The 23,202-nt window shown below is 36.6% G+C and overlaps 1 protein-coding gene across 2 annotated transcripts; it reads right to left on the bottom strand.

Moving 5' to 3' along the window:
* Positions 1-17,637: 17,637 nt before the first annotated feature.
* On the bottom strand, positions 17,638-20,730 carry LOC147277468 (monooxygenase 1-like). 2 transcript variants are annotated; one of them, XM_086255387.1, is made up of 6 exons: positions 20,638-20,730; positions 20,303-20,449; positions 20,164-20,214; positions 19,347-19,512; positions 18,977-19,243; positions 17,638-18,165 (listed from the first exon to the last, which is right to left on the bottom strand). In XM_086255387.1, the coding sequence occupies exons 1-6, from the start codon at positions 20,712-20,714 to the stop codon at positions 17,638-17,640; spliced, it is 1,236 nt and encodes a 411-aa protein (XP_086111513.1). In that variant the 5' UTR covers positions 20,715-20,730. The 2 variants fall into 2 exon arrangements, with proteins under 2 accessions (XP_086111513.1, XP_086111514.1); XM_086255388.1 differs by having other exon boundaries at positions 17,638-18,173; positions 19,015-19,243.
* Positions 20,731-23,202: the final 2,472 nt, after the last annotated feature.

Here is a 23,202-nt window from a genome sequence, read left to right as displayed (position 1 = left end):
TAGACCATTTTTAAAAACAATTTTTTTAAAAAAATTAAAAAACATGCCTCTTTTTAAAAATGATAAAACATCGTTTTTCTCATTTTTTTTTACACTTCCTTTTTTCTTAGATGTCATCATTTTTTAAATTTAAAAATTGTTTTCAAATTTCATACCAAACACGTTTTCAAATTTTAAAAATTGATTTTGAAAACTCACATTTAAAAAAAAAATCTTAATTTTTGAAAATTGATTTTCATGGGTTGCCTCCAACTAAAAAGGCAAGTGCATATCTTGCCATTGCTGGCTTGCTGCTAAGAAATTGGGTCTGGCAGCTATGGTATATGCTTTATGGGAGAAGAGGAATATACACAAGTTTAGCAATGAACAACAACCTTCTCCATTTGGGCTGATGGTGGAAAAATGAGTTACGATTAGAATATGTTAAGCATTTAATTCCCTCCAATATAAGCACACACAAAAAAAAAAAAGATGACAATCTTATGTTGCCAATATGTATAAATTTGTTTTCTTTTATCAAACGATATATATAGAGGGGGAGATTCCAACTAAAGTCCCCACCATTCTGTTGCTATTTTAAAATCCACCATTTCCACCTATTATGTTAGCATGATCTTATTACTTATTGATTTTGCCTAGCTGATGCTAGCTACGTACATGTGAGAATATTTATAAAGAGACTTAGAGTTTAATTCATTTTATGAGTATTTCTTAGACTAAAACCGGTAGTGATTTAGAGTTTTTAATCAAGTCCTTTTATTTTTCTTCTTCCGGAATTAAAACTTAACATGCAGCCTCTACAAAACCCACTATACACCCTAGGAGGGGTGTTAGTTTCTAGGATTTGTGAATGTTGGCTTTTTTCCGTGTCAAAACAATTGTATTAATTTGTATTTATTCACTCACAAGCTCTAGGCTAGATTTAGGACAAGGTCTGCTGCTTTGAAGAAGTCAAGAATGAACAAGTCACAAGGTATACTGCACTTCATTCATTTCATGAAATTAACAGATTTTTGTCTATTTGACTAGTCATTCACTGATCATAATGAACACTATTTTTCACGTACAGTGACTGTTACTTAAGTCACAGTTGCTACAGTGGGTCATTTCGGGTTTTGCTTTTTAAGCCCAATTCTTTGAAAGCCCATATTCTGTTTAGTATTAGACATGCATGTGCATTGCACAAGACTTGTTTTTTCCACTGTAGCATTCAGATCTGATTTCCTCTTTCCCATTCACACACACACATTCACGCACACACACTATTCATCATCTTCTACATTCTGATTTTTAAATGCAAAATTCCTTTTGACAGCTGATTTTTTCTATCCTTAGTAAATACTAGGATACCCCTCTAGGACAAAGGGAATATGCCCTTAATCCGTCTCTTGTGGACAACCATTGATTGGCTTCCACGTGGCATGGGCGAACATGCCTCTTGCGTGGGTGTGTACGGGGTTAAGTGGGCTGGCTGTCCAGATCTGGTGTGTACGTTGATGAGCGAATTTTAGAGCGTGAATTCTTGGGTTTTCACTGCTGGGTATATTTCATGTGAGGTGCTCATCTTCATAATTTTTCAGAAAATGGTTTTTTAAATCTTGATAAATCACAAAGAGATTTTCTGAAATTGTTTTTGTTAAATCTGAAAATTCCATATGGGTTTGAGTGCTTAAATGTCTTCACACATTCTTCAAACACATTCATTTTAGATTTAACTTGAAGGATTCAATATTGATCTTTTCATGCCGATAGCTTGAGAAGATTGATCTTTGTTTGTGAATCCTACATTTGCATATCATGTTCATGCATTGATGAAACCACTTAGCTTGGTGCGGATTGGTGCCATGGGTTGATGAGCTTGGAGTGGAGCTGCCTTCTTCATGAATGACCATCTGCCTTGCGTATGGAAGTTGCACAAAATGGGTAAGCTAGCTGCCACTTAGTCTAGGACTTAGTGATTGAGCTTGTGTGCTGAGTGCCCTCCTTTGTATTGAACTTCTGATTTAGTGGATTGCCTGGTCAGCTGGATAGACCCCCAGTTTTTACCCTTTGTGGTTTTTCTGGGTGAACATCTTGTGTGTTTCTGTCTTCCATATTTGTGTTGTTATGATTACTGACTCACTCATCTTTTAAACACAAATCTGTACTGGAGCTATTTGATTAAAATTGATATATGCCTTATATAATTGTTTAGAAAATCACACACCACTGTAGTTGTGGATAACACTGGGATGCCTATTGTGATGGATCCTCTGAGTGTATAGGATGTCACTTGATCCTTGGTGTGTTTGATTTGTGTTGTTTTACTGAAATGATTTTTGGTTTTTAGAAGTCAATGTGGAGTTTCACATTTTGTTACTGGACTGTCTGAGTTGTGTTTGGTTGACTAGTTCGTGAGTAATCACATAAACCAAAAATTGGGGTCCGATCACTGAAAGTAAAATTAATCAAGTTAATTAAGTGAATAGATCACCTAAATTAAACTTTCAATTGGTATCAGAGCACTACTCTAAAAGCAAATAGAGAGATCCTAGGGTGTTGTTTGATTTCTAGGTGTGTCTAGATGGAAAGAGATCGCGTTGCAGGATCTTGCAACTCTTCTCCATTTTTTGATGGCAGCAACTACGCTGCTTGGAGAGAAAAATTTGAAATTTTTCTTGATGCCTATGATGAGTTGGCATATGAGTATCTCAATGTTGAGTGGATTCCTCCCACACGGATTGTTGATGGGATTGAAACTCCTAAGCCTAGGTCCGAATGGTCTTTTGCCGAAGTCACGGCCTCTAGCTCCAACAAGAAGGCTAGAAATGCTATTGTCACTGCATTGTCTTCCTCACAATTTGCACACATACAACATTGTGTCACGGCTAGGCAAGCTTGGAACAAACTTAGGGTTGTTCATGAGGGGGACAAACAAGTTAGGTCACTTAAGCTTCAAATGGTGCATGCCAAATTTGAAGAAATTAGGATGAAAGAGTCCGAGTCATTTTCCGAGTTCTATGAAAGGTTGGAAGCCCTCACAAATGAAGCCATGTCCCTAGGTAAACCTTATGAGGAGTCTACCATTGTCCAAAAGGTTCTTAGGTCTCTACCTAAGAGATTTCAATCTAAGAAGCATGCAATACAAGAAGTCCAAAATTTGGATGAACTCAAAATTGGTAAATTGGTAGGAAAGCTTAAAACCTTTGAGATGGAACTTGAAATGGATGAAAGGGATAGCAAGAAGTCAAAAGATATTGCTTTGCAAAGTGTCAAAGAGATGAGTGAAAACTTGAGTGAAAAATCATCCATGTCCGATGATGAGGTTGCCCTTTTTGTCAAAAGATTTAGACGAATTCTTAGAAATAAAGGGAGAGAAGCTAGAACTAATGGTAACAACTTTAAGGAGTTCAAATTCAAACCTCAAGGAGAGAATTCATTTGAGAGAAAACAAGAGAGGAAGCCTAACTTTAAAGAGGGAAGAACAACCAAGAGAGATGTGAAATGTTACACTTGTGGTGGAATAGGTCACATAGCAATTGAATGTGCAAACAATAGAAAGAATCATTCTTCAAGTAAGAATAAAGCCATGAAAATCACTTGGAGTGATAGTGAGAGTGATGACTCAAATGATTGTGAGTCTTCTTCCGATGTTGAGGGTGATGAAGTTGCATTTGTTGCATCAATCAAGGAGATTGATCAAGTAGATGATGGGTCTGACTCAGAATCTGTTCCTGATGATGAGTCTTACACTGCACTTTGTGATAAGTATGACTTACTTTTCACCGAAACTCTTAGCATAAAGGAAGAAAATCAGAAACTAAAGAATGCTAAATTAAAATATTGTGAGAAGATTGAGTCATTAGAGAGTGAATTAGAAAGTGTGGCTATCTTGAAACAAAATTTTGAGAGTCAAGTCAAAGTGCTCAAGGAGAGCAACATCTACTTTAAATCTTTGAATGAAAAGCTTGAAAAAGAAGTTCATGAAGCAAATGAGAGCATTGTTGAGCTCACCATTGGGGCTGAAAAGGTTGATAGGATGCTTAGGATTGGAAAGCTTCATGGTGACAAAACCGGTTTGGGTTTTAGTGAAAATAGTCCTAGTGTATCCAACACAAAGACCATTTTTGTCAAGTCAGAATCTGATCATAGTGTCAAAAAGGGTCTAGGTTTCATTGACATTGGTCAAAATGCATCTCATTCTAAGTCAAGTCAAGCCACATCAAGTGTCACACAAATTGATTGTTCTACTTCACTTAGAAAAACAAAGTTTGTCCCGGTTTGTCATCATTGTCATGTCAAGGGTCACATTAGACCAAATTGCAACAAACTTAGAGGAAAGAAATCAAGTGAACCAAAGAGAAATGTTTCTCTACAAGAGCAAGTGAACAATCTACTCAAGGAGGTAACCAAAATTGCCTTACTTGTCACCCCACTTCCCAAAAATAAGCCAAGTCCACATCAAAGATGGGTTGTGAAGAGCTCCACTAAATGTCTAGTAACCTTGAATGCTTTTTCAGCCACTAAGAGGAACATTTGGTACCTAGATAGTGGGTGTTCCAAACATATGACGGGAGATAAGGAGGTCTTTACCTCTCTTGCTCCTTATGATGGTGGGAGTGTGACCTTTGGAGGAGGAGAGAAGTCCTATGTGAGTGGAAAGGGGGTAGTACACATACCCGGTATACCCGAATTGAAAAATGTGAGATTTGTTGATGGGCTAAATTCTAATTTGCTTAGTATTAGCCAACTTTGTGATGAATGGGGTGGTGAAGTGTGTATGTCCAAAAGTGGATGTAGAATTGTTGACTCCCAAGGAAGGGAGATCTTGAATGCCCCTAGGTCTAGGGATGATTGCTATGTGTTTGATGGCAATGTTGGAAAAATTGAGAATACTTGCAATAGAGCTATTGATGACACTAGCTCTCTTTGGCATCAAAGACTTGGTCACATTAATGTTCATGACCTTTACAAGTTGTCTAAGCATGAGGTTGTTAGAGGTCTTCCAAAGATAGGAAAGCCCGAAACTTTTGTTTGTGGTCCATGTCAAATGGGGAAACAAACCAAAGAACCACACAAAAGAATCAAAGACATAGGCACCTCTAGGACACTTGAACTAATTCACTTGGATTTAGTTGGTCCGGTCCAAACCTTGTCAATAGGTGGAAAGAAATACATTCTAGTCATGGTAGATGATTTTTCTAGGTACACTTGGGTGTCATTTCTTAAGGACAAGTCGGAGACATTTCATCATTTTGCCAAGATTGTAAAACTGCTGAAAAGTGAAGGTATGTCGAGTCTGTCAAACCTGTCCAGAATCAGATCAGACCATGGTACTGAGTTTGAAAACTCTCAATTCGATGAGTTTTGTTGTCAAATGGGTATTAAACATGAATTCTCAGCTCCAATAACACCCCAACAAAATGGAATCGTTGAGAGAAAGAATAGGGTTTTGATTGAGATGGCTAGAGTGATGTTGAATAGCAAAAATCTTGCTAAACATTTCTGGGCTGAGGCGGTAAACACGGCATGTTACATCATAAATAGAGTCTATCTTAGGCCGGGAACCAAAAAGACTCCCTATGAACTGTGGAAGGGTAGGAAACCTAAGGTTACACACTTTAGAGTGTTTGGGAGTGCATGTTACATCCTTAGGGATAGAGAACATTTGGGGAAATTTGATTCCAAGAGTGATGAGGGTCTGTTTTTAGGCTATTCATCCAACAGTAGAGCTTTTAGAGTCTTCAATTTGCGAACAAATTCTATGTTGGAATCCATAAATGTGAAAATAGATGATCATGATGCATCTATTGAAATGGCTGCAGATAAGGATGGATTGTTCCCACAATCTGATCCTCAAGAGGATAATTTGGTTAAAGAAGAGTCCAAATCAGGTAGTGATGAACCTGCTGATGACTCAAAAATTGTTGAGTTTGACAAGTCAGAGAACGAACAAAATGACAAAACTTTGAGTGATAGATCTGAAAAACCAAGATGGGTGAGGTGTAACCATGGTGAAGATGTAATTCTAGGTTCTTTAGACCAGCCAGTTAGGACTAGAAAACAAATGGCCAATGAACTTGCTCATGTGTGCTATGTTTCCATTGTTGAACCTAAAAATGTCAAAGAAGCACTCAATCATGAGGAATGGGTGAGTGCAATGCATGAGGAATTGAACCAATTTGAGAGAAACCAAGTGTGGACTCTTGTAGAGAGACCAACCAACACAAATGTCATTGGAACCAAATGGATATTCAAAAATAAATCCGATGAATTTGGGAATGTCGTTAGAAACAAGGCTAGGCTTGTTGCTCAAGGGTACTCTCAACTAGAGGGTATTGATTTTGATGAGACTTTTGCACCCGTTGCTAGACTAGAGTCCGTTAGGTTGCTTTGTGCCATTGCATGTCATCTTAAGTTCAAATTGTATCAAATGGATGTCAAAACAGCGTTTTTAAATGGATACTTGAATGAGGAAGTTTTTGTAGAACAACCAAAAGGTTTTGAGGATCCTCACATGAGAGATGGTGTCTATAAATTGAGGAAAGCCTTGTATGGGCTGAAGCAAGCTCCAAGAGCTTGGTATGAGAGACTCTCTCATCACTTGTTGTCCAATGGGTATCAAAGAGGGTCGGTTGGCAAGACCCTATTTGTAAAAAGGTTGAAAAATGATGTCTTGATTGCTCAAGTTTATGTGGATGATATTGTTTTTGGTTCAACTTCAGATTTTCATGTTAAGAGATTCATTGATGTAATGTCTAGTGAATTTGAAATGAGTCTAGTTGGTGAAATGAATTTCTTTTTGGGGCTTCAAGTCAAGCAAGTAGATAGTGGGATATTTATCTCCCAATCTAAGTATGCTAGAAACTTGGTCAAAAAGTTTGGGCTTGAGTCTTCCAAAGTGGCTACTACTCCAATGAGTAAAAGTTCCAAACTTCATAGGGATCCAAGTGGTAAGCAAGTGGACCAAACCTTGTATAGAAGCATGATAGGAAGTCTCCTCTACCTCACAGCTAGTAGACCGGACATATCATTTGCGGTAGGTGTTTGTGCTAGGTTCCAAAGTGATCCCAAAGAATCTCATTTGTTTGCAACAAAAAGAATCATCAAATATGTAAGTGGGACTCTTGACTATGGGTTGTGGTATACCCATGATACCAACACTAAATTGGTTGGATTTAGTGACTCCGATTGGGCTGGGTGTAGTGATGACTTGAAGAGCACCTCGGGTGGTGCTTTCTATGTTGGGAATAACCTAGTGTCTTGGCATAGCAAGAAGCAGAATTCTGTCTCTTTGTCGACTGCTGAAGCTGAATACATAGCAGCAGGGAGTTGTTGTACACAACTCATTTGGATGAGGCAAATGTTAGCCGATTATGGAATTGATGAGAAAACCTTTCTCATCTATTGTGATAACATGAGTGCTATAGATATCTCCAAGAACCCGGTGCAACATACAAGAACCAAGCATATTGACATAAGACATCATTTCATTCGAGATCTTGTGGAGAGTGGAACTCTTACTTTGACTTTTGTTCCTTCCGAACAACAACTTGCAGACATCTTTACAAAAGCTCTAGAGAATCCAAAGCACATTAGTCTTCGGAAGTCAATTGGCATTTGTACACATGCATGAGTCTTTGTAGTTAAATGTGCTTCATTGTTTAAGTTTCTTTTATTTGGTTAAGTAGTTTTTCGTTTCAAGAAAATAACCACCTTGAAAGGTCTTAACATTATGTGTCACACTCTCTTTGATATTCAAAAAGGTTCTTGCATAACATGAGTCATGTCTATAAGCATAATCCCTCCTTCTTGTCAAATGTTAGCCTTGAGATTTTTTTTTTAACACTTTGTCATAATCAATCAAACTTGTTAAATGCTTTTCAAAGACAATTTGTTTGAGGATGCAATTTAGCCCTTCAATATAATTCCTCATTTGTGACCCATCTTCAGCTAAAATTTTCCTCATTTGAACAAATGTGCACCATACAAAATCAAAAAAAAGGGGAAGGAAGTGTGACCAAAGAAGTCACGGCCCTAGGGAGAAACAAGGAGTTTTTATGGTGTTCTAGGGTAAAGAGTCGCAAAATTGGACCAATTCATTGCACTTAACTTGGGATGTGCCTAAACAAAACAAATGAAAATAATTTTTGAAAAGCCATTGTCATGAGTTGAAAAACTTTGTTTTCAAGAATTGTTCCCAAATTAGAAATTCTATTGAGTGGTTGAATTCTAATCTCTTGTTGTGGATGAAACTTATTTAACCTCTTTGATTGTCATTGACATTGTTTTACCATCTTGAACAAGTCTTGAATGTTAGCATTGACCTCCCTATATCCCAAATATGCTTATTGTCTTGCACAAAGTTTGCAATCTTCTTTTTCCATATCTATGAAAGTGTTGACATTGGTGGTTCATTCTTCTCAAGTGTGTTTGTTGTTTTGTCAAATTTGTTTTGTCAAAAATAAATTCCCTGAAGCACATCTAACTCATAGATTTATTTTGTGTCATTGCTTCCAATTCTCTAAGGATTCCTCTATCTTTTTGCTTTATGTTCCAGTACGCAGTTTGTTCATTTTGACTAGTCCAACAATCGTCAAATACAGTCAATTTCACAGAACCATTCTGCACTTTGGATTACTGTTCATTAACGGGCATTTCAGACTTTTCTGCATACCTAGGTTCTTCTCTAGCTGTCCCTCATATTACATGTCTATATTCTGCAAGCCCGGTATCGAGATGTTGCATTTAAGGGGAGTTTGTCTTTAGGGGGAGTTTGTCTTTAGGGGAGTTAGAATGTAGGGAGAGTTAGCATTTAGGGGGAGTTAGAATCTTATGGAATTTTCTCTTTGAACATGTATTTTTCTTGCATATCTCTCCATTTTTCTGTGCTTCTGAACTGAATTTTCTTTTGTGTATAACCTTTTGTCTTTCCATGACAAAAAGGGGGAGAATGTCTTGGTTGTTTAATCTCCATTGCTTGCAGCGTTTAAACTGCATACTATCATATTTTGTGTTGTGCAAGTTCTTCTTCTTGCAGGTACATTATAACAAGTGTTGGGCTGTGTGTTGAGAGTCTTGTGAGGTGAATGGGTTATTGTTTTGTCAAGGAAAGCCAAAGGGGGAGATTGTTAGTTTCTAGGATTTGTGAATGTTGGCTTTTTTCCGTGTCAAAACAATTGTATTAATTTGTATTTATTCACTCACAAGCTCTAGGCTAGATTTAGGACAAGGTCTGCTGCTTTGAAGAAGTCAAGAATGAACAAGTCACAAGGTATACTGCACTTCATTCATTTCATGAAATTAACAGATTTTTGTCTATTTGACTAGTCATTCACTGATCATAATGAACACTATTTTTCACGTACAGTGACTGTTACTTAAGTCACAGTTGCTACAGTGGGTCATTTCGGGTTTTGCTTTTTAAGCCCAATTCTTTGAAAGCCCATATTCTGTTTAGTATTAGACATGCATGTGCATTGCACAAGACTTGTTTTTTCCACTGTAGCATTCAGATCTGATTTCCTCTTTCCCATTCACACACACACATTCACGCACACACACTATTCATCATCTTCTACATTCTGATTTTTAAATGCAAAATTCCTTTTGACAGCTGATTTTTTCTATCCTTAGTAAATACTAGGATACCCCTCTAGGACAAAGGGAATATGCCCTTAATCCGTCTCTTGTGGACAGCCATTGATTGGCTTCCACGTGGCATGGGCGAACATGCCTCTTGCGTGGGTGTGTACGGGGTTAAGTGGGCTGGCTGTCCAGATCTGGTGTGTACGTTGATGAGCGAATTTTAGAGCGTGAATTCTTGGGTTTTCACTGCTGGGTATATTTCATGTGAGGTGCTCATCTTCATAATTTTTCAGAAAATGGTTTTTTAAATCTTGATAAATCACAAAGAGATTTTCTGAAATTGTTTTTGTTAAATCTGAAAATTCCATATGGGTTTGAGTGCTTAAATGTCTTCACACATTCTTCAAACACATTCATTTTAGATTTAACTTGAAGGATTCAATATTGATCTTTTCATGCCGATAGCTTGAGAAGATTGATCTTTGTTTGTGAATCCTACATTTGCATATCATGTTCATGCATTGATGAAACCACTTAGCTTGGTGCGGATTGGTGCCATGGGTTGATGAGCTTGGAGTGGAGCTGCCTTCTTCATGAATGACCATCTGCCTTGCGTATGGAAGTTGCACAAAATGGGTAAGCTAGCTGCCACTTAGTCTAGGACTTAGTGATTGAGCTTGTGTGCTGAGTGCCCTCCTTTGTATTGAACTTCTGATTTAGTGGATTGCCTGGTCAGCTGGATAGACCCCCAGTTTTTACCCTTTGTGGTTTTTCTGGGTGAACATCTTGTGTGTTTCTGTCTTCCATATTTGTGTTGTTATGATTACTGACTCACTCATCTTTTAAACACAAATCTGTACTGGAGCTATTTGATTAAAATTGATATATGCCTTATATAATTGTTTAGAAAATCACACACCACTGTAGTTGTGGATAACACTGGGATGCCTATTGTGATGGATCCTCTGAGTGTATAGGATGTCACTTGATCCTTGGTGTGTTTGATTTGTGTTGTTTTACTGAAATGATTTTTGGTTTTTAGAAGTCAATGTGGAGTTTCACATTTTGTTACTGGACTGTCTGAGTTGTGTTTGGTTGACTAGTTCGTGAGTAATCACATAAACCAAAAATTGGGGTCCGATCACTGAAAGTAAAATTAATCAAGTTAATTAAGTGAATAGATCACCTAAATTAAACTTTCAAGGGGAAATACCCTTCAAATCGGGGGAGAACTTTATTATGAATTAAAATGATTTTCTTATAAATTTAAAACACCCTGCGAAGGACTGGTCTTTGAATGTTCTCTGTGTAATAGAAATATCCATTGAAAATGTTACTGTAAGTGAAAATTCCAAATTCTCCTACTCAAAATATGTACTACATTGCTTATTATCAGAGTTTTATGCGGTGACTCAATTTTCAGTAGTAACTCATTTATAAATTTGAAGCAATTAATTTGACAAAGTATACATACAAATAATGTTAAATAAAGATCTTAATTATGTGCTAAACAATTTCAAAAGTAAAATACCATTAAGAAACATTACATACATTACTATTCTTTTGGTATTGGAGGGAATCCGATCTTTTTGATAAATCAGAAAGAGAGTGAGAGACAGTTTTGGTGGAGTGAGAGATAGTTTTGTAGGGAAAGAGACTGAGACTGAGAAATAGTTTTGGGCGAGTGAGTGTGAGTTTGACGCTCTAACTGAATTCATATTCAAAGCAAGAGTTCTAGGTATCCCCTCCCAGACAACGTTTTGAGAGTCAACCGTTCCTCCTCCCCACCTTCTCCCCTTCCTGCCAATCTCTCACTCACCTCCACCAATTTCTCCCCCTTCTCACTCCCTGATTCTTAGGTCTCTCTCTCAGAGAGTTTGCTTCACCCTCTGGTGGTGATTTTGCTTCACCCTTTGGTGGTGATTTTGCTTGAGCTCTATGCTCAGATTTGGAGGTCCATCCTCCCTCTTATCTTCTCCTCAAGTTTTTGCCATCAAGCATCGGGTGGTCAATACTTCCGTCATTCTCTGCTTCCCGGCCTGCCTTCTTCGTTAGATCCGAGACTCCTCATTGATCTTCGGCGATGATAGTTGGATCGTGGTTGTCGCAAAAGCGAATATGTCGCTATATCATCGGAAGATGTGCGCTTCGGTATGGGTGTTCGCACCTCCATCTTCCTTGGCTTCTCTTGGCTTTTTAGCACCTCTTTGGTTACTCCGGTGGTGGTGGTTTCTGCTCGGTCATGATGTCACGATATCTTGGGATTTTTACGGGCTGCCTTGCTCTTTTCCACCTCACAGTGGTCTTCTTCTTCCGATATTTGGCGGCGGCATGGTTTCTTTGGAACACTGCCTTTGCCTAGGGTTAGGATTTTTGTTAGAGTGGGCTTTTTGGTTTTATTTTTGTTTGGGCCGTGCTTTGGGCCCCTTTGTAGTTGTCAGCTTGTTTCTTGTCTCCTTGGCACCTACTTGCCATGATTTAGAAGCCTGCTTTTTTCTATTGCTTAATTTCCTTATGTATTTCCTTTCATTGTCTTGGGCCTCTTGGCTGAACTATATGATTGTACTTGTCACTTGCCTTTGGGCTTAATGAAAGTATTTTCATGACCAAAAAAAAAAAAAAAGAATAGAGGGTTTTTTATTTTTTTTGGGAGTGGAAATGATAGCTTATTTTTTGAATATTTTCTAAAAAATGCGTTATCTTTTTTATTGGAAAAATTGCATTATCAATTAAGAATATTAAGGAAAATCAAATTTTTCTTTCATTAAATGAAAATCAAGTTTTTCAATATATACCAAGAATATAAAATAAAAAAAGTTTTTTTTTAATCCAAAAGTAAAAGATTATGTTAATTATTAGGTACTAACAAATTTTTTTATTACTCAAACACACCCAAGGAATGAAATTTCGAAAATTTCGGCGAAATTTTTTGGAATTCCAAAATTTTATCACATATCCCTTATTTTTCGTAAAAATTTTGGTAATTTCGCTTAAGTTTCGCCCTAAATTTTTATTATGGAGCCAGTGCGTTTTTGTAAAATTTCTCTAAATTTCAGCGAAATTTCGCTGTAACTTATCGAAGTCACAAAGCCCAATCTTCACTAACAGTCTAACACTCCCAACGGCAGACACCCGAGGGAGAGAAAGGAGGAAAGGCGAGCTGGCCTCGTTGCCAAAGGTCGTCGGAGGCGGCAGATTGGAGGGTGATTGAGGAGGGATGAGAGAGAAGAGAGAAAGAGATCGAGGAAGGAGAGGAGATCGGGGAGGGAGAGGAGAAAGGAGGAAGGAAGAAATCGTGGAGGGAGAGGGAAGAGAGAAGACTGTGTGCAGGTCTGGGAGAGAGAAATAAGGGAAGAGGAAGAATGTCATTGTAAGGAGAAAAAAGTCACTGGCAAGGAGGAAAGGAAGGAAATAAGAAAAAAGAAAAGGAAGGAAAGAAAAGAAAAAAAAAAGAAAAAAAAGGAAAAAAAAAAGAAAAGAAAAGAAAAGGAAAAGGAAAAAAATAAAGGAAAAAAATAAAAATAAAAAAAAATAAAGGGAAGGAAATAAAAGAAAAGAAAAGGCTTTAGGGTTGATTGGGATTTGGAGCCTTTGAGAAATTGGAAATAAAAAAAAAAAGTTTGAGGTTTCGTTTGAACTTTGGTTTGGCTCTTTTGAGATTTCATTTAGTTGTTTTTAAACCCTAAATCCTAATACATTTTTATATAAAAAATAATTAAAAATACCCTAAAAGGCCTAAACCCTAATATCTTATATTATATCATAAATAATATAGAGTATATAAGGTTTAGTAGATAAATAATATTGAATAAACTAATTTCATTTAACAATATTTGCATCTAGCGCGCATTATATTCATCTTATATTACAAGAAACCTATTATATAATTTGGTTTCTTTAATATTTTTTATCAATGTAGTAGATAATATGTTAAATAAACATATGATCAAGTTTCATTAAATTTCCGTATTTTAATAGCAATTTTCGTCGTTTTTTTCTAATTTTGTCGAAATTGAAATTTTTATTGAAATTTTCGTCGAAATTTCTATCGAAAATTTCCTCAAAACCAAAATTTTACTCTTTGAACACACCCAAAGCCTTATAATTCCTTTGCGGGCCACCTTCTACAGAAACATCAGCAGCTCAATCTTCCTTTGCAGGCCACAACCTACAAACCCGCTACATCCCCACGCACTCGTAAAACACTTTTCCTAATCACCATCTTCAACTTTACCAATCTGGGTGGGGATTTCTGATCTGGGTGTTCTTGTTCTTGGTTTGTATCAGACCCTTTCTCTCTCGCGCCCCCTCTTCTTCCTTCTCTCTCTTCTCTCGATCTCTTCTTTCTCCCTTTCTCTCTCTTTTCTCCTTTGTCCTTCTCTCTAGTCTGTTGTAGAGGCCTACGACGACCACCAATCTGAAAAGAAAAATCTAATCAATCGATGGTCCAAATTCTCAATTAAAGAAACTGGGTACCAGTGGTCCCTCCAATTGAACTTGGTTGTTGAGCTTTCATCTTCAAGCTCATCCTCATCTCCGTGGTCATCCTCATCTCATTCAGCTTGTGGGTTAGTCTGGGTCTGCAATTTTTGGTTGTGGGGTATGTGGTTAATTCAGATCTCTACACTTTCAGCCTTTTTTTTTGTCAACCTCTACAATTTCATCTAAAAGGTCTAAATCCTAAACCAAAAAGCATCTATTTCAATTATTTTTTTTTTCTAACATTCTTTTGAGCCACTCAACATAACTCGAATTAGAGTTTCAGAAAATACCGATATCAAATGTTTTACAAAATTGAAACTGCAGTTTCAGTTCCAAAACTGCAGGTAAAACTACAATTTCACTTGCAGTTTAAGAAACTAAGCTAAACAAAAAAAATCAAGAACCTTTTACCGATAAGAAAGGCACGGGGGTGGAGCTGGCTTCCCCGATAACTCTTTGGGTGTTGTTATAGTAAGGAACTTGGTGTGTTCTTCGGCTTTGGAGGGTGGGAGAGAGCGGAGTGAAGCCAGCTGACCTGGATGTTATAGTAAAGTGACCTAATTGTTAAATATTATAAATATGTGTAGTACATGTTACAAACAATAAGTAAAATGTAGCCCAGAATAATTAATTCAAAGTAAAAATACCCTTGTAGACCAGCTCACTTTTTAATGAGTCGAGTGCTCATCATGACGTCACATATGATGAGATGGGTGAGATTGGAGCTAAAATCTGATGAGATGGGTGAGAAATGAAATGTAAAATAGGAGTCCACATAAAAATATGAAAATGTCCTGCATTTTAACACCACATTAGACGAAATCTAAGAACAGGTGTTAGATTGTCACCATCGATAAGTATGGGTAGTTGCAGGGACGGATCCACCAAGGGACAAGAGTGGTCGCCTAACCACCCGCTCGTCGGAAAAGCCTTGCCAAACTCGCTGGGTTGACCCCCTGGAATGACCACATGCGACTACCTGCAAGCACCCCCACAACATGTTCAACGAAATGTCTGAATGGTTGTGAAACTTTCTTCACTTCTTATCTTTTTTTTTTAAGCCTGGCCCAAAACGACGTTGTTTTGGAGCCATGAATTTTTTTTTTTTTTTTAAAGCTAAGTAAAGAAACAAATAGGATCCCTATGGGTGTTTACCATTTATTCCTAATTCACATTTTTTCAAACCCTAACCCTTAACCCCTTACCCAGCCCCACTCGCTTGCAAGTCGCCGCCGGCTAGCCCCTACCCGCCTGTGACTTGCCTCCTCCTACTTGAGACCAGCCCTCACATTTACTCTATGACCCCCTTGGATCTGTCACCAGCTAGTTGATTGTAATTTTTTTTTGGGTGACCGATAACATCCCCAATAGTCTGCTTGGTCGTATTAGTGTAAAAAAAAAAAAAACCTTTACAAATAGAATTCTTTTGATTTATTTACTTTTTTTTTAGAGAGGGAAACTAGTAGTTTTATTCAAGCATGAGATAAGTCCTCATACAAAGACTCACCAAACCAAGGTGGCCTGAAGTTGATATCCAACAACACATTGAAACCATATGTGACAGTGACGGATCCAGAAATCAACCGTTATGAGTTCAAAATTAAGAAGCTCATAATGCATCTCACGTGACTCACCCTTTCTTCCCATTCCTCTAGTCTTCTTTTCTCTTTTAGACATTTACACAAACACCTTATTGGTATTCTTGCCCTTGCACTTGCCACCAAGACCCAAGCTTCATAGGGTCAAAATTTTTTCTCAAGCCCAACATTTCTGGGTTCATGGGGTCAATTGACCCCACCCTGCATCCGCCAGTGCGTGGTGGACCAAATTAAGCATGCCTAGCTAAGCTATGAGTTACACGGTTACATTCCAGCCGTTCGAGCTCACAAAACGTGCCATCAGAAATGAAGCCATGATCAACTCCTTTATGTCTTCTATCAATACCCCATCGGATGCTAGCTAGGTTAGGATAAGGATCATTGAGTGAGCTTAGGCCACGTCTTTGGAGTCCATCTCCAGAACGATGTTGGAGAGTTAGAGGCCAAATCTTGTGCAAGTTTGAGACCTATAATTGCAGCCAACAGCTCAGCTAGCGCTTCGCGGGGAGGGAAGGGCCAAACACTTTCTTAGAGGCCGCAAGCTACATGCATGGAGTCCTCACAAACATGTATCATAGCACCCAAACCATCGGCATATGCATATATCATTTATTTACTACTAAATACCATATATTATGGATAATATATGCACATGCAGATTAATATATGAATAATGGATAGTGGTACGTGTTGATGCAAATTTCCGTAAGAGAGATGCAACAACTTAGAGAGGATGACTTGGCTGATTGAAAGCCTTGCTGGATGATGAAGTGGATGTTGACTTGAGATCTTCCTGCATGAACACAAGATCAAAAGAGAAGAACCGGTATGGTACCAGCCAATACGCTTCGATAATGAAGTCAGTGATATGTATTTGGAGGTGTTTGAATAAGAACAAGGAAGAACAAGTGATTAACTTGGGAGAATAAGGAAGAACAAGGTAAGATCTTCTTGGTTTATTCTCAGCAAGTTTGTGTGTATTTTTTATAGGCTTTTTAGTGAATGAAGTTATGTTGTTATATCTGCCTTTTTGTGCATATCAGTCAGCTTATATAGGCAAGGGAAGTTGTGAAGGGTAAGTTACCTGCATGTGGGTGAATGGTTGAGAAGAGGCCACGCGTTCGGCCATGAATAGTAGCATGCACAGCTACCCATTTCCTTTACATTCAATGCTGCATTGAATGCAATGATAGAAGATCAAGTGGGATGCCCTAATAGTCATGGCTGTGAGCTGGGATGTCTCATCTGTCAGAGAGCCATGTCAGAGATATTCGAGTAAGGCGGTTCGTCCTGACTTCAATCTTCTAGAATGGCGATGAGATTCGAGTCGAACCGATCATAGATATCGTATACACAGGTATGAAACATATCCACGTTCGGATCGGGCGTGGATGAATTGGTCCAGACGAGCTCGATGTACAATGTGACAGTCGTCACTCGACAATAGCTCGTTGTCTGAGAAGATGATCGCCAGGAGCCGAGCTGAACCGAACTGGAATAACCAAGAAAAGATGAACACTCAATTTCTTGGAAGATCCTCAGATCGGGTCGGATCGGATGTGGGGAATCCGCTGAGACGAGCAGATCTGAACTGGCAATGAAAATGTGCCGAGCTGATGTGATGACGTGGAGGTCCAAGTTTGTCCGTTGAAAAGTCAAAACCTGAAGTTGGATCTGACTAGCCACGTGCCGATCTATGATTGGTTGTTAAATCCATGTGGGTTTATCCACAAACAGTACGTTATTTATTGAAGAATGTGTTAAAAAGAAAACACACACACACACACATTCTTGAAATGACCTCTTGTTGTTGGTAGAAGATACTTGTGTGTACGAGGGAACAGTTGTAACCAAACAAAAAATTTCCAATCTCACTTTTCATAGAAAAGAACTAATTAAGGACTTCAATAAGAAATTTTAATTAAGGCCGGCCACATAGAATTACCATTATTCTAGTAAAAACGTTCCAACTTGAAGTAAGAACCAGTTCTTAAAGACGTCCACAATCATATCGGGTGTGACGAGCTAGATCACTAAAAAGAGTAATCATCAAGATAATACACACTAATTTGACAAGAAAATATGAGTTTTGTTCTACTAAACCAATGAGGTAAGTTTGAGTTGATAGCTGCACCAATCTCATCCTTCTTTCTTTCACATATTCATCCAAAGCTTCTCCCACTTTCCCCAGCACCATATTCACAGGCCTTGGGTTTGGTATTTGATCAATCTCAGCAAACTTTTGTGCCAAACATCTGGCAATGACAATGGCATCTTCAATACAAGCAGAGCCACCTTGGCCAAGGAATGAACCCATTACATGCATGGCATCTCCAGCCACAGTCACACTTTCTTTACGAAAATTTCCTACCAATATGTCCCATGGTGAACGGTATCGCAAGCGTGCATGAGATACAGATCCCAGGTCACTCTTCCTTATCATATCTTTAATTTCTGAAGGACATTCAATGATTGATTTTAAGGTCGATTGTAGAATGAGTTCTGGATCCTTCGAAACCTTCCATTCTGTTCATAAAATCATTATTTTTATGTAATAAGATAGATCATATAGCCACACTCACACTACTTAAGAATAAGATTAAATTACAATTTTGGTCCTTATAACTTTCGTCATTTTTTAGGCTCTATTGTCGTACTTTTGTCAGCTGTATCACTATAGTTAATATATTGATGCAATTAAAGCCAAATAAACAGTTCTGTCAAATTAATATCCAAAATGTCCATATGGCGCGTCTGTGCAAGACTATTTAGCCTCGTTTGATGCATAGAATTGGATAGGATAAATAGTTAAATTCACGTATATTTAAGGAAAAAGCTTCTAACTTGAAGGAAGAAGATGAGAATAAGATGGACTAATCATAAGAGAAAACTTTGCCCTTCAAATAATGGGATTGGTGAGGATAAATTTTTTCTCATAACTAATCTATATTCTTCTCATCTTCTTTTTTCAAGTTAAAAGATAACATTCATCTTATTCATTGAACACACATGAATCTAGTCTAAATATCTTATCCAATCCAATCTTATGCATCAAACGAGGCCTTTTCATCTTCAATGTGCATATGCATTGCTTTCGGTTAGCACAAAAAACTATAATAACCCTGCAGCATGAATGACACATAGGCATTTTGTTGATTAATTTGAGGTAATCCTGATTTAACCTTAATTGCAACTGTTAATTAATTATAGAGATATGACGCAAACTATAGGAATATATCAAAATTGTAATTTAGGATTTGGCCCAAGAACAATATATTTCACTAAAAAGCAAGATTATCCGGTGTATGCTATGCATACTCAATGTAAACACAATTTTTAATTTGATTTAGAGGGATTAAGGATGTACCTGTATCATACACCTTCTGAATTACGAACCAATAAACCAACTTATCATTAACTGGGATTCTTCCGATTGTGTTCTTGTCACCCTTAAATAGGTCCAACTCGAGGCCAAAATTATGACCACTTGGATACATTGTAAAGCCTCTAACCTCTGATAATAAGAAGAGCTCTGGTGGTTTTAGCTCAAGAAAATCTGCAACTACTGAGTTGATTCCATCACATCCAATCAAAACCTGTGATATAATTTGAATTTGGCCTTAATATTTAGTTTGAAAATTGAGAAATGAAATGTCATATGATTACAAAACGATCAAAGCATACATATATAGTACGTACCTTGGCTTTGATGGTGCTTCCATTCTGAAGTTGAAGAATAGGACATGAAGTTAATGGGTCCAAATGAACAGAGAGTGCTTGGCATCCAAGGCGTATCGTACCAGGTGGTAAGCTTTCTGCTAGTGTTGTGATTAGATCAGTTCGTCTCAGGCATCGCGTTTCCCCCCTTAAACAAAATAGATTTGTTATGCAAGCGAGGATCAACTTAATTAAACTCACTACTATTCTTTTGGCCAAAAAAAAAAACTCACTACTATTCTAAATTACTAAAGCGACAACTTAACTCACTACTATTTTTTTTTTTCTTCCCAAACTTCTCATTAATTTTTCCATTCTTATTTGATTAAATATTAAACATACTTTTTTATTAAAAAGGAATGAGATTTAGAGGGGTCAAGTGAGCAAATTGGGTGAGTGTGTTAATAAGTAATCTTTTTAGAACCTTAAAAGGCTCTGTCACTTGAATGGACAAAAATACCCATAGAATTAACCAAAAATTTGACGGAAGTGAACAGTAGGTGCTACCGTATCACATAGAGATAAAATTAGGTGCATGGCAAGTAGTAATTTTCTTTTGTCGGATGGTAAAACTACACATGGCCTGTATTCTGGATGATGTTAGTGGAAAACAGACTTTCAAAATTAGAGGGGTTCTAATTAAAAAACAGACTCAATTTAAATACTTCATATATACTTGATTAAAAATACAGTACACGTGAAACAAGAAAGAGGAAAGAGGTGAATGAATATGAATATAATAACGCATAAGCCCTGTGAATTAGGGGTCATATATATATATATATATATATTCACTTACCCAAGTGGCATTTCTCTCTGCTTGCCATTACTAAGGCATATGTCTCGGGACCTATAAATGAAAAAAAAAAAAAAAAAAACTAGTGTGAAACTGTGAAAGTGGTGATCATATACACACATACACATACACACATACATACCCTTGCAATGGGAGAGTGGAGTGTCTGAGCTTTGAGGCCACACCAAGCTCATCCAAAGCTCGCCAACCATTTGGTCGCATAGTGATGCCTGATCCACCGGCACGCAGCTCGTCTGATCTTTCCAACACTACACTTTTGAAACCCTTTCTGCAGTATATATATATATATATATATATGATGTTGACCATGTTCATAAATAATTAATATAAATTCGAAATATATATATATAGAATATTAGTAATTATTAATCGTTCTCACTTCCCATCAAGCATTAATTTAATTAATATATATTTCTGATCAAGCAGTAGTCACTAGTCAGTAGTGTAAGATGAAACCTGTGAAGAGCAAGGGCAGTTGCAAGGCCGCTGATTCCACCGCCAACTATCACAATCTCTATCTCTTCCATTCTCATCAATCTCTCTCTCTCTCTCTCTCTCTCTCTCTCTCTCTCTCTCTCTCTCAGAGAGTACTATTAGTATTGTGCTGCAAAAGAGAGGAAAATTGCAAGGTGACACGTTAGGGTTCTTTTTTTTTAGGTTGGTAACACGTTTGTGGCATGCCATGCTGACTTTGTTCTTAATTACTCACTGAAAAAAGAAGAAAATCCGTTTCTTCATCATTCTACTTTCTCTTTCTCTACATTTTTCCTTCTTTGCATGACATGTGGATTTTGACTAAATCCATCTGTGAAGGCAAGGGTTTAAATTCTTAGAAAAAAGAAAAACAAAATATAACAGCTTTTTAATCTTTGGATTTAGTTTTAATGAATTTTTATGAAAAATCCACTAGTCTTTCTTTATTTGAAAAAAAAATAAATCCATATTTATTAGAGATTGGTGGACACTGAGTGATCGATGATATTCACTGAGTGCTTGACAATTTCCACTGTTATCATTTTACAAAAGAATAAATTTGTTATTATCTTTTTAATTAAAATATGGGTGAAAAAATTAGAAAGAGAGGTGAGAATATAACCACTCAAAAAGAATATAATATATAGAAAATTAGGATTAAATACCAAATCATAATAATTTTTTGGTATAGCATGAAGACCATATAATATTTCAATTGAACTACCAAATTTAAATGTAGTTTTTTAGATTAGGTCACAAACATATTGACCCATTTGATTTGAGCTTTTTCCATTTGACATATTTGTCTTTTAGCCCACATATGATGGGTGTTAGTTAAAATTTATAAGGTTTTGACAAAATTGTCCTTGATGCTTTTATATTATTTTGAAAATTTGCTAATGTAGTCTCAACTTTACATTTAGTTGTGACTATATGACACTTACAACTTCAAATTTAGTTGTGACTGAACGACAGTCATATCTGAGTTGTGAGACAGTCACAGTTAAGTTGTGACTAAATTGAATTTTTTTTAGAGAAATTATATTATAATATTGCATAAATAGAGGTCAAAACAATATTTTCACTCAAAATAAAACATAGTATAGTAGTGTGAGTTGTCTCTTTCAATTTATCAAGACAGTCACAGTTAAGTTGTGACTGGATTGATTTTTTTTTTTTTTAATATAATATAGTATAAATTAATGTAATATTTGTGATGTAATATTATTTTTATTATAGTGGTATGTGATGTAATATTTATAAATTATAATATCTTTTACTTTATTATTTTGTTTAACTTTTCAACTAGTATGTACATAATTTAAAATACTATTTAATTTTTGTACCTAAACGAAAAAGTTATTGAAATTTAGTAGTTAAAATCAATAGACCTTATAATATATGCCCATCATGTAGGGGAATTTAATTCCAATCCCTAGCTAGCCAATAATAAGTGCAAGCAACAATAGACAACAATCAAGAAATCCAATAATGCCAACAATTTCTAATATTCTAGGTCAAGAGCACAAAAACTCAAATAATTATAGCAACACCAACAAGCAAGCAAAAGAAAGAAAGAACACGTACACTAATATAACGTGGTTCTCCTAGCCAATGTGACCAAATGGGCTATGTCCACGAGGTTACTAGGGTTCCACTATTGATGAACAAGAAGAACGTACAAGAGGGAGAATCCCCAAATACAAGAGCCCGCAAGTGTATCTTTTACTCACTCTTAGGGATTGCAAGATTTCTCACTCAAAATCTCTCAAGTGTTTCTCTCTTTCTCTCCTCTCTCTTTTCACTCTCTCTAAATATGAAAATTAAGTTAAAGATTTAGAATGCCCATAAGTTCCTATTTATACCTCATAGGACTTAATGTTTATATTGGGGCAAAATAGAAACATTTGGAGGTAAAAAAAAATGCGTCAGAAAAACAGGAGTTGCGACGTGATCGTTTATAAAAAAAATCATAACAAATTATTACAAGCAAAAATGTTTAGCAGTAGAAAACTTTCTTAATTTGGTGCCGAATTATCAGAGTTGGAAAGATGAAGATGATGGCTTCACAATCAATTGATTCAAGTTAGAATCGTTGGTTATATTTTGGCTCGTATTTGCACAGAAATTCTCTCTACAAAACGTCCAAACTAAAGAACACACATATGTTTTATGACTTTTTTTTTTTTTTTCTATTATTTGTTTTTAAACTTGGTATGATTAGATTATTTAGGGTACAAATCATCAATTGATCAGACATATTCCTTGGTTTTCAATTCTCATGATTTTGAGACCTATTCCTTAAAATATAACCTTGAATAATAATTCTATACCCTAATAAGAACCCTATACCTTAACATGTTGAACCCTGTAAAAAATAACCTCAAAAATGACAAAATGTCAAAAATATATATGTTTGTTTTTTAATTAAAGAACAGACGTCTGTAGAGAGAATTTGTGTTTATTTGCATCTTTTATTTTGCACTATTCTTTTGATTATTTAATTTAGTTTTGGATTGGATGTTACAATTTCTTTTAACTCAATTT

This window comes from Dryas octopetala, chromosome 8 (assembly GCF_963921425.1).
Source record: "Dryas octopetala chromosome 8, drDryOcto1.1, whole genome shotgun sequence".
NCBI classification, from domain to species: domain Eukaryota; kingdom Viridiplantae; phylum Streptophyta; class Magnoliopsida; order Rosales; family Rosaceae; genus Dryas; species Dryas octopetala.
Note: the sequence above shows the minus strand (reverse complement) of the source record. Positions and strands in the feature narration are given on the sequence as shown.

Bases quoted from the DNA above. Each gene is read 5' to 3' on its own strand.
- LOC147277468 (XM_086255387.1), bottom strand. From the start codon at position 20,714: ATGAGAATGGAAGAGATAGAGATTGTGATAGTTGGCGGTGGAATCAGC. The intron at 20,450-20,637 runs GTTTCATCTTAC...TATATACTGCAG, and splicing joins ACTGCCCTTGCTCTTCACAG to AAAGGGTTTCAAAAGTGTAG. The intron at 20,215-20,302 runs GTATGTATGTGT...TTTCATTTATAG, and splicing joins TCCACTCTCCCATTGCAAGG to GTCCCGAGACATATGCCTTA.